The sequence below is a fragment of the Sylvia atricapilla genome, chromosome 8, assembly GCF_009819655.1.
Source record: "Sylvia atricapilla isolate bSylAtr1 chromosome 8, bSylAtr1.pri, whole genome shotgun sequence".
Taxonomy (NCBI): Eukaryota; Metazoa; Chordata; class Aves; order Passeriformes; family Sylviidae; genus Sylvia; species Sylvia atricapilla.
Genome location: NC_089147.1, coordinates 11,077,293 through 11,089,626, shown reverse-complemented (window position 1 = coordinate 11,089,626; position 12,334 = coordinate 11,077,293). Strand labels below are relative to the sequence as shown.

General features: G+C 42.3%; 1 protein-coding gene across 1 annotated transcript in view; it reads right to left on the bottom strand.

Annotated features, from left to right (window-relative positions):
• Nucleotides 1-3,452: 3,452 nt before the first annotated feature.
• The window catches only part of SORCS1 (sortilin related VPS10 domain containing receptor 1), a 262,316-nt gene continuing 253,434 nt past the window's right edge, over nt 3,453-12,334 (bottom strand). Inside the window, 5 exon segments of the mRNA XM_066323615.1 lie at nt 3,453-3,815; nt 5,277-5,395; nt 6,864-7,024; nt 7,198-7,303; nt 11,055-11,154. Of these exon segments, the coding sequence (XP_066179712.1) occupies nt 3,759-3,815; nt 5,277-5,395; nt 6,864-7,024; nt 7,198-7,303; nt 11,055-11,154 (543 nt within the window). The 3' untranslated portion in view covers nt 3,453-3,758.

Sequence of the window (12,334 nt, the reverse complement as noted above, 5' to 3'; positions counted from 1 at the left end):
TAACCATATTTTAACTCTCTACTCCTTCTGACAAAGGATGATGAACTTTTTTTTGTTTCTTCAAGGAAAGACAACATCTTCAGGGAAAATTCATATTGGATTTTATAAGTATTTGGTATTCTTTGTTTACTCTCACAGTGTTCATCCATTAGCAGTGAATTACTGTGTTGTTATACAAACCAGAAAACAACTACAAATAACAATCAGTCTCTGCCTCAGGACACACAACAAGCTGAAGAGAATGATCTGAAAATGCTGTAGAGAGTTGCTTGCCAAACCAGACTTACTGTTTATGGCCAGAACAGATGCCTGCTAATTCAGGTGGGTACTTAAACTATTAAAGTAGATTATAGCTTCACACACCTCAGTGAGTCACCTGCACTGTGGCCATTCCAGCCTGAATGGAGAAGGCTGCAGTGTCCACTTGAACATTCCAGGCTAATAATTGTTAATTACACTGGGGTCTGCCCAGGGCTGAAAACTATGCTCTCCTCCAATGAGAAAACCCTGGACTCCTAATATGTCATACCACAGCCTTGGTTGTTGAGTGTGATAAATGTAATGTATAAATTCGTGTATAAAATATTGTATCAAAAGTTTGGACTATTAAAGGGCTGCTCGAGGGTCTCCGAGATCCCAAGGCCTATTGTGCAGCTGTGAAACCAGAAAATTTGCAACAGAAATGACAGGAGTGGACTGGAGATGGCCCATTCATCAAAGATGGGCTTCCACTTCACGGCTGCTCAACACCTGATATCAATCTTGGTGGAAGATGCAGAGGATGATCAAATCAGCACCCCAAAGAAAGAATCTGGGATGACTCTTGAAACGTCTTTTCAAACTTAGGGGAAGACCTTTCAAAACCTTACTTGGGAATAAAGAAATACATGAATATTCGGACTTTCAATAGACTTAGCCTCGGGACAAATAAACTGTATAAAAACTGTACTCAAAGACCCAGCATTCCTGGCAGGGTTGGCTGGCACTTTTGCTGCTGTTACCCTGTCTACCGAATATTTGATCGATGTTGTCCAATTTTATTGTGGCCTTTTAATTTGATCTTGGAAAATTGCTAAATAAATTCTTTTATTTTGGATTGGCTTCTAATCATTTATAACATTGAGGATACCCACACCCCAGATCTTTGACTACTTACGTGCACATATAAATTCAGATCCTGAGGTACAAAAAACTAGCACTGGACCAGGATCTTGAGGTGACTGCATCTTGACTTGAAAAGCAGAGAAATTTGGTTTTCTTCCTTTTTTTTTCCTTAGCAACAGGCATCCACTGCCATATGGCAAGCTGACAAACTTCCTAAGCTTCATTTTATTCACATGTAAATTAATCAGTAATGCTAATAATTCAGACTCTCCTTCATCAGTGCTGGCAGAAGCAGAGCCAAAAATATATTTTAAAGGAATATTTTGCAGAGACTGTACAGGGAAGGATAAGCATGGAGAAGGAATGGAGCTGGAGCTCCAGGGAACTGCTCGGACCTCTATCATGGCTTGTTTGGAAAGCAGAAAAATTGAGGACTGAGAAATTTACCTTTATATTGGCATCTTGCTTCTAGGAACTCTATTTTCCTCCGTTTGTGAACATCTGTATCTTTTTTAGGTTATCAAGTACCTCCTGTTTTAATACTGTTAGTGATTCCCCAGCAGGAATAGAGGCTAAAATGAGCAACAAAAACATGGGCCTTCATTTAGAGACATAATCTGTTTAATAAATATGACTGTAAAAGCAATAAACAATAGCAATTATACATTACGCTACATTGTATTTAACGAAAGGGAAAAAGAAGATGAAAAAGTACATCAAAAAAAGTAATTTTAAAATTAGAAATAGTTCCAACACTATAAGAAAACTTTTTGATTGGCTTACTATAAAAATAAGTTGGCTAATGTTGGACTTCAGTGGGGACTATTATACACTTGCAGCCAAAACTTTCCCATCTTTCTTAAAGCTGTAGATGCAAACATAATAGCAAAGCCGTACAAACTGCTGTGTTTCCACCAGTCCTCAGAGAAACTGCAGAGAGAGGCAGAGGACTCTGTACTGTGATTATCCTTTAGCTACTACGGGCCTAATGACCTTGGTATCATTTTTGTTTTGCCAGCAAGTGGGTTGATTTAGGTTTGTGCCCAGTTTGTGACAGAGAAATTCAAACCCCACCACCACCAAACCCCTGCCCTGGGGCTCTGGGCCACACTGACCACGCTGCTTTCTCCTGGTTTTGACTCAGGTTGCCGTGGGCAATGTCTACTGAACAAAACCCACCCATGTCAGCAATCAGGGGGCTCCTACATGTGTCCCACTGATTATGAACTTGCCTCCATCTAACATGGTTAGGCAGGTGTATACTGGTAACAATTATTTCTCTCTTTACATTCCAAACCAAAGTCCTGGTGCTAGGTTTAATTACCTGAGTTGGGTTGGAAATCAACAGCTGTAATGACCACGGGCTGGGCTTCACACAGCTATCACCCAGTGTCTTTAGAGGACTTGTTTGAGGTGTGCTAATCCTGCTTTCCTGCTGTTCCCTTGCACAGTCTATGTGAACATGTCCTGCAGCCTCATTTCCACTTGCAGGGTGAGATACAAGGTTAAGTTATTGGTAAGAAATCAAATCTTGTGTAAGAGTGGTCCTGTGGCGCTAAGACTCAAAATGAATGCGACAGTCCCAGGCCAAATTCTCCCTTCTCTGCCCACAGTGGCAGGAGCTTGCAGATGTGCAACCTATGTGGTGCCAAAGAAAGCCATAGGAAAACTGTGCACAGACCTTTCCCTGTTCCCTATTCTATGGACAAGGTGCAATTCAAAAAACTGATGGGCCTCTGGGTGACTCTGAAAAGGCAGAGATCTCCTGGGACTTCCCCAGACAAATTCAGCCATCAGCACTACGTGGAGCTGAGGGTGTTGCTTTCTCTCAGCCAAAACTGAAGGTGTAAGGCTGGCACAGTACAGGAAGTTCTTGCTGGCAGTAAGCTCCTGCAATGCACACTTGTTCTGTTCTGTTCAGGGTTAGGAGGCAACGTTATCCTCCCATGGCACTACAGTGGGATGCCCTGGTGTGAGCAGGCTCAGAAAGCTGTTTGGGAAGGAGCCTGGCCTCACAGCTGGCATCACCCACACTCACACTCAGCCTCCTCACAGTGTGGGGCACAGGCAGCAGCTGCAGCTAGAGGAATGAAGGGCAGAGTCCAAACAGAGAATAAAACCAGACTGACCAAGAATATTTTCAGTGCCTTAAAACTCCAGTGTGATTTTTGTGTGTGTGTGTGTGTGTCCTACAGAAGTCTGCTGGAGCGGCTACCCCTCCCACAGCCCAAAGTGCTAAAAGAGCAGTTAAACCTAAAGCCAAGAATCCCAAACACTCCCTCCCACCTCCCACCGCCCCAGCCCTTCTCCCCCACACCCCAGCCCACCCCTCTCCCTAAAGAAGAGACCCCCCCATGCATATTCTTGGCCTATATCATTATGAATTTTCTACAAATTAGAGACAGATCAGAAAAAAGAGTGAAAGGGTGAGGGGAAGGGCCGCAGGAGTGAATAGTGGTACCAGTTCCTCTCCCCCCACCCCCCACTAAAATTGAACACCTGTACAATGCAGTTCCACTATGGTCTCAGTATAATGTCCACATGCACAGGCTTAAAGCTAAAAACCCTTTGTCATCCGAAGAATTAAAAAGTCCAAATGCAGTGAGCTCTCCTCCATTTTTAGATACAGATGTTGGTGTCCTCAATTCAACCATTTACATAGGTAGGGATTTCTTTTGTGCTCTGGGACTCAGCAGCTGTGGAAATACTTCCTGTGGCAAAGAATAAAATAAAAGTCAGTAAATAACATGTGTATTTAGTCAAGGAAAATGACTGCAGGTATCACCTTGATAGCCTTTGGGATTCAGCTGTTACAGACTGACACATTCTTTCCTGAAATATTTTCTTGTCATTCAAACACTGAAGGTGATGTCCTGTTCTTTTGCTAATGAAGATGATTCACCCATGTTGAAGGGTAGAGGGAAAGGCAGGAGCAGAGGGGTGGAGAGAAGGAGGGGTTGAGGTCCTCGGAGGAAATGTGTATCATTTGCAATAATAAGGTGTTAAAGATTTCATAAATTACCTTAACGTCTGCATTTGCAAAAGAAATGCCTAAACCACTCACATCCAGAAAACAGGAAAGTGAGGTCTTGCTGCCAGAGTTTGGAGAGAAAATTAAATGATGCAGGGACATTAATTCTGATTCCTCTAAGGCAGGATCCCTGAATGTTAGTCAAAGGTGATGAAAAAAAAAAAAAAAAGTTTCTGAACAAGCATACAAAAGAGAAACACCCAATTACAGTCTTGCTTTGTTTTCCCAAAAGAAAGAAAACTCATTAAAAAAGAAATTGCTGATTTCCAGAAACAGATGAGGTGGTTGTAATAGGAGAGTGCCTTTGCACTTTCCATTCAGTTCACAACTAGGTCCAGACCCTCTCATTTTGTCAATGAGCTCTGATTCAGTTTTCTCATTCATCTCACTGACAGGATGGAAAAACACCCTTAGGAAGTTTGTTGGACTGATTCCTTTTGATCCATAATTGAGTCTGTGTATCTCACACATTTAACTTTTGTGCTCAATTGTGCAGCCACAGGTGCAAACCAAGGAATTGTAAAAGGCCAATTTCTGGTTCAGTGCAGTGTCTAGTTGAACAGCTGAAAAATGTATAAAATTCTGGCTGGTATAGAAAACCAGAAATGCTACAGATGCACTAAATGAAAACCTGCCCCCAAAATTTGCTTTTGATTTCTCTCATCCTGGAGCCTTCTAGGGTTTAAGTTTCCACCTCCAGCAAGAGCAGTTTTGAAGGTACCTTGCATAGAGCTAGCAGTGACTGACTCTTGCCACTGCAGTCCAAGTGACCTGTGAAAACATGTTTTTCCCTGCTCCTGGAGCAGCATGAACCACCACCACTGCATTCTTTTAAAATGGGAAGCTCAAAGCCCAAAGCTCACCCAATTCTAGAAAGAGAGTTCCTGACTTGAAATTGGGTGTTTCTCTCTTAGCAGCTTACAGCAATTTTGCCTTGGAGGTTTCTAGAGGAAAAAAAAAAAACCAAAAAAACCCAAACAAACAAACAAACAAAAAAAACCCCAAAAAAACAAAACAAGACAAAAAAAAAAAAAAAAAAAAAAAAAAAAAAAAAAAAAAAAAACCAAACCAGAAACCAACCAACCAACCAAAAAAAACACCAAAGCGAAACAGAACAAAATTGTTAAAGTTTAGGACCCACCGCTCTGGGTCTTGGCTTGAAATCTCTTGGTGATCCACAAGCTTTTTGGAAGTCCTCTGTCCAGACTACCTTGGTTGCATTTCCTCTCCTTGGGTTCTGCACTGTGGCCTGAGGTTGCTCTGTATGGGGAACACCACATGGCAAGGTTGGTCCCCTCACTCCGTCCTGTGCTCTGCTAAGCAGGGGTATCCAGGTCTGCTGATGGACAGCTGCTTAAAAGCTTTTAGTGCTAAAAAAGTCTCCTTAGTGAACAGGTTAGGAGAGATCAGCATTGAGAGCAGAGGAGCTTCCAGCTTAGACATCAGTTTCATCAAAAGCCTTTCTCCTTTTTCCTCCCAGGTTGTTCCACCGGCTGCAATCTTAGCACATCACACCCCCGCCCTTTATTTACCCTTTTCCTTATTCCCTCCTTACAGCAGCCATGACTCCAAGCCTGCTGTAGCAAACACTCCAATAGATTTTAGGAACATCCTCAGGTGAGGTACAAGGTTTGTTTAGGCTGACTAAATTGGTAATAGGCTGACTAAAAAGGAATCTCAGTTGCATCTGTGCTTCACTCCTGCCTAAGTCACAGAATCACAAAACAGTTGGGGTTGGAAGAGACCTCTGGGGAACAGTCCAACCCCAGACCGCTAGTCCAACCCGCCTGCTAAAACAACTTCACCCAGAGCAGGTTGCACAGGATCATGTCCAGGAGAGTTCTGAATATCTCCAGGGAAGGACACTCCACAGCATCCCTGGGCAGCCTTTTCTCTTTAATTCCTTTAAAATAGGTGCATGTCCTTATTTGCAGGGGTGCCTCCAGTCTGGACCTATGGAATTGTCATCTCATGAGCAAAGCCGAGCATTGTCTAGGCAGTCATGGCTTTAGCAGAACATGTCTCCAGACTGAAACCTCCCTGCTCTGTCCCAATACTTCTACTGTAGCCAGGGTAACAGAAAACAGACTGATCCCAGAATGCCCTGTCCAAATCTATTCACTTTAGGTCCTAAAAAAAGCCTGCTTTTGAAAATAATCAAACATAGAGGCCTGTGGGAGAACTCAGCTGGAGGATTAACCCAGCTGTCCAATACTGAGATTCCAGGTTTTACTCGGTTTATTTGGGAATCAGCCAGACTAACACTGCTGCTGGCAACAAGCTCTGGCACAGCACAAAGACTCCAGCAGTGAAAACATCAGCAGACATTTAGTTTTTAGGTATTACTTACCAAATCACCTGCTCACCTCCATGTTCCAGGTGAGGGTGGCTGAAGTTCTTCTGGATATGGGGCTTAGCCCCACAACTATATCAGCCCCAGAAAAATAAATTACATTGCCAGCAGGATTTTTTTTTTTTGAGAAGGGGAGGGGATCTACGTAGAGCAACTAGGAGAGAGAAAAAGCCTAAAGTTGTTCCCCTCCCTTTCATCACATGGGAGTGAGGAAGAGGGAAGAGTTAGAAGGTTTCCTGTAGCAAAACTAATGTTGCAGCAGAAAAGGATGGGAGGAGGATTGTGCAGGAATATGGGAAGAGGGGAGGCTGAGAAAAAGGTTAGCCAATTATAAGTCAGAGTCTGACCAGCTGCAGGATGCTGCAAGTTATTTACCTATGGGGTGGACTTCCAACTTCTCATCTACTAGTTGCTCAGGGCTCATCAGCTCACTTTGAGGGACATTAGGTATGCTTTCCCTCTGACTGACTGGACTGACCATCTCTTGATCTTTTTCATTCTGCATCTGTGCATATATATTAAGGCCAGGAATCTTCCTAAAACATTAACAGAAACCATCATTGTGTGGTACTCTGGCAGATGATGTAGTATCAGCTTTTACAAACCAAAAAACAACTCACTCAGAAAAAGAAAACCCAGCAAACAAACCCCAAACACCTCAGTGAAAGGCAGCAACAGAGAGAAGGAAATGGCTCAGGGAAGGTCATACCTTTTGAACTTGTAGATGACAAACACAGCTAGTCCCACAAAAACAACAGAGAGGAGCATCAGCATGGCTGAACCACTGTGACTGGGAGTGAGGTCCACCAGGGGAGCTGCAAGGGAGGAGAAGGTTAGAGCCACCCCCAGCCTAAATTGAAAGCTGTTCCCTCCAGAAATGCAGTTCATTCTCCCCTTTTATTGCAGCAGGTCTACACATCTCCTGGGCTTCTGTCCCTTTTTAATCCACCTAGGAAAAAACCCAAGTTCATATCACCTGTGGTGCTCAACATACCCTTTGATGTGAAGTTCCACAGTTTTCTCCTTAGACGACTTCCAGACTCAAGAAAAAACCCAAAACACACCAAAATCAATCTTAATCAGACAGAGAGCCTCTCAGTATTTCTCAGAGTTTCGCTCGCCATCTTGTCATAAGCCCTTTCAAAATAAGGCCACCCAACCCATCCAGAAGCATAGATTTCCCAGGAATACGAAGTGAATGGTATTAAACAGAGTTTCCATCACTCTCACACACATATACAGAAAGGCAGTGAGGAGCCTCCAACCAGCTTCACGTAGGAGCAGAGGAGTCAGTTGTTCATGCAGACCCTGTACTGCAGACAGACACAGAGCCCCAGCTGTGCCATGACAAGGAGCAAACACAGCCCCACACACAGAACATGGCCCAGGTAGTGCTCTCCTCTGCAAAGCAGCCAAAGCCAACTTGAACTGCTGCCAAACACGTCCTCTCCCTCTTGCACCTTTTCACATGCACTGAACAGACCCCTCCTAAACCAGAGCTAAAAGGCACACACATTACATGTGTGTGTACCAATGGAAAGGAAACAGGCACACACAAGCAAAAGCACACACATTACATGCACATGTATTTTCAGTTTCACACTCAGACTGATGAAGCAAAAATCTACAAAGTGAAAAGCCTTCCCCTTCCAACATCTAGCAGGAACCAGAATGAAAGCATCCATTATTATAAATTCCTCGCACATCTCCACTCTGTCCCCTCTCCATCTGTGTTTTGTGGGTCTCTGCAGCTCTGTGGGATGACAAAGTGGCTCTCCAGCCTATTCAGATTCACCATCACTCAATGTTCTTTCTCTAATGCCGCACTGAGAGCCTAGTAATAAACAGCTATTTAACTGCTTTGTGAGGAATATTGGCATATTTTCATCTGCCTTAGAGCTGAAGTTGTTGTCTGTTGAGCTGGGGACATTGGTTTGTTTTTATCTCATGAGAAGAAGGAATGAACACGATGAATGAATTGCAATCTGTTGTCTATAATTGCCATTAATTAATCCTTCCTCCAGTGTGTCTGAACAAAGACAGAAGTCTGATATATGCTGAGGCCAACGCCTGTCATTCTTCTGTGCTCCAGGGAATGATCACGCTCACACATAACACACACAGACACAGAGGGTCATTTCTACAGGTTCTGCTTGAATGTCCACTCCAAACTCCTTTAGATACCTGCATTTTGCTGGTCTTCTGCAGGTCCTCTGCTGCAGAAAGTGCTGCTGTGCATGGGCAGGCACACACAGAGGGGACACACCTCTGCACTGAGGCACAGCAACATAAATGTAGGTGTACACATAAATGTGTGTGTACACTTCCAAAAACACATGTTGAGCTTTGTGGTTCAGCCGACTACAGCCCAATAGCTACCAGAGTCCAACACAAAACCAGTGAAAAGGCTGGGAAAGAAGGGATAGCATAGCCCAGAGCAGTAACTTTGGGTATGTACATCCCCTGTGACTGTGTTTTCTAAGGGTTGCTTCTGGCACTTCTGACTGTGTTCCAGGTTTCCCTGCCCCATTTTATTTATTTTTTTATAAAATCTTGGATTTCCAAAGGCCAGTTCTTCTCATTTTCTAACAACTAAAACAATAGCTTTCAGCAGGGAAGTAAGTCTCTCCTGGCTTTTTGCCAAATTTTAAACTGATGCTTAGAGAGGCTAACTGGAACAGAGGCTAGACAGAGTTAAAGGAATAAAGCAGGCATTTATTAAAAGGCCTTCAAATGATACACCTTGGGCAGTACAAGAGCCTGGTCATAGCTACACCCAAGACAGACCCAAGATGGATGCAAGATGGATGGCGTGCCATGAGTTTTCACACTTTTATAAATTTTGGTCCATTTATATATTGAAAAATTACATATAATTGTTCAATTGCAGCTTCACGTTGTGAAGTCTCATCTTCCCAGTTTGCTCTCCTCAATTTTATACTTTTTGAGCTCAAAGCTGCAATGGTGTCTTTGGTTCTCAGGCTATAAAAGGATTGTTTTGCCTAACTAAGCTGTGAAGGGAACTTGCTAAAACTTTATATGAAGTTCATGGTTACATACTAATGCAGTACAGAATGTGGAAAATATCAAAGCTAAAACTTAAAGCATCAAAATTATTCACAAGTTTTGGTATGATGAAATTGGGCCTTTTACTTAAGAGAACAGTCATGACCTCTGCACCTTATTAAGGAGACATAATCCCTCAAAGACCTCACAGGGGATGTTCTCTGGGTTTTTAATACATAGTTTGGCCATCCAAGCTCATTTTGCATTCTTACTGAGTTCTATTTCTGCAAGAGACAAAATCCTATAGTGTTCCTATAGGACACTGTGAGTCCAGTTACAGCAATCACTCAGCAGTGGCTTTGAGAGAGTACAACAAAGCCTACCTGGCAGAAAAAATGAGTGTTTGTATTTGTTATGGACAAAAAGTACTCCTTCCTGGTGTCTGTGTGTAAATACAAACAAAAATGTGAGTTTTTGCTAAAAATTTTGAACAATTGCACATAACTCCATTTTTAAAGCTGGCATATGCTTTTGGTTCTAACTTGTCTAAAAATAAGCATCTGGTCATCTGTTCCACAGCTAATGGAAAGCAGAAACATACAGCAATATTCCCAGGACAGATATTAGAAAGCTCTGCTTAGTAAAAATGAAATATTGGAATGCCCAGGCCTTTCTTTTGGGGGGATTTAAATGCAGTCACATTACATCCTTTCTTAACTGTCTCTTTGTTCTTACTGCTTACAAGGCAGCACGTGGACTGACACCTGGTTGGGCAGTTCCATTCATACCACAAAAAGCTTTTTGGAGAGCAGTTTGCTGGTACAAATGAACAGAGTGTTTAAGTTTGCAAGTGATCAAACAAAGTTGATACCAAGGGATCAGAATTATCAGCAGTGCCTGGGGAAAATGAACTCCTAAGAGTGTGGGTTGGTTTGTCCCAAAGTAGGACTGTGCTGTGAATGATGTTTGAGCATGCAGAATAGTCAGTGACATATGTAATTAAATACCAGGACATTGGAGATGACTTATTTTGAGATAGGATTAGTTAAAGTCCAAACTGCCTGATCTTAATTTTGTGCATATCTATAGTGATTCTAGTCTTTCAGACTGCTGAACAGATTTTGAGCAGTGTTCAGTTGCTTTGAATGTTAGTTAACTCTAGAATATCTGAACATATCCAAGACCAGAAGGTAGCTTCTGCACTGTGTGACCCAGACTGAAAATGCCATGGTGCTGCTTAGCTGTTGAATATTTCAGAGACAATCAAGAAACACACACTTCTACTGTTACTTATACCATGTTTCCTAAAAACCAGTAAATTCTTGCACCTAAGAAAACAAAAGGATTAGCTGTAAATGCAAAAGCCACTATATCTTTTTGGCATGATATAGAAAGGTGAGGTAGAACAGACATTTTAATATCAGCTCATACACTGTGCTGTAATTGTGATATAAAAATAAGAAATGTTTAAAATACAGCTGATAGCACACTACTACCATTGATATTGCTTGCTGTGCTACAGAGCAGCACAGAAGGCATACACACAGAGAGGATACTCACCTGCTGTTAAATGTGCAGCATGGACAAGGATGCGAACTCCTGGCTTCAACTCAAAATGGACCAGGTTTTGATTCAGTTTCTGGATCAGCGTTTCTGAAATCTGGGAAGGACAAGATCCAACCAACCAGCCAATCAACCAACCAACCAACCAACCAACCAACCAAAAAAAAAAAAAAAAAAAAGAAAGAGAGAAAAATAAGGAATGCATTTGATTCTTGATCATTGGTTTAGATTGCCAATAGGTGGGTAGGAAATGAAGCTGCAGACAAATCAAGCATTCTGCAGACTTTCCAAGCACAGATCCCCATCACCTCACAATGAAGGACTTTTCACAGAGTGGTCTGTGTACGGTCAGCACTGACTGAGCAGCAAGGTGTCCTGTCACAGCTCTGTGGGAGCAGCCCAACAGCAAAAGGGAATTGAGCCCCAAAGGAACATTCCACCCACATGTGAAAGTGGCCACAGGACCAGCCAGCAGCAGCACGTCAGTGAACTCATTCACTGTTCAAGGGAAAAGGAACATTTGAATTGTAAATGAACACTTGCTCGTAATAAATAACTTCTTGCTTGCTGAGTGGCCAGTTCCATGCTCTTAGACGATGTTCATAATATGTGATATACCTGAATAAAAATTAATGCTTCAGATCCTTGCCGCAGCTTGTAGTTAATTTTCAAGTTCTAAAAGCAAATTTAATTTCATCAGCTCTCTGAGATTCAAGACAGCTGCTCCCTAATCCTTAAATATGTACCAGAACCAGCTCAAATCTGGAAGTGTTTACTGTCTACAGAATGTGGCTTAAACAAAATGCATGTTCCATCTCCTCTTATGGGTTACATGCATAACCCACTCTCTTTCATGGGGAGATATTCCACAGAGCTTTCAGATCACCAGATTATCTTTCCAAAACTGACAACATCAACAGAGCCCTAGCAGAAATGAAGCACATTACTCATCCTTTAAGGACACAACAGAAAAGATGAGCATTTGCTGAGATAAGACCCCATGAAATGAGTATTTGTGCAGTAGAGGAGCCAAACTTTGGTCCAATCTGTTGGCAAACATGCCGCTTTTTTTAAGTCAGTTTGTAGCAATATGCACAGATCCACTGTTTCCACATCACACTTCATTACACACAAGACGTTCTAGGCATGTTGCCATTAAAAACTAAAAATCTAGATAGATTAATCAAGGAGTAGAAGCCTATAACATGGTGCTGACAGTTTGCTGTGTGTCTTTTGTATGTTCATTTGCCTGATGTTTCATGTATTTCACATTCTCT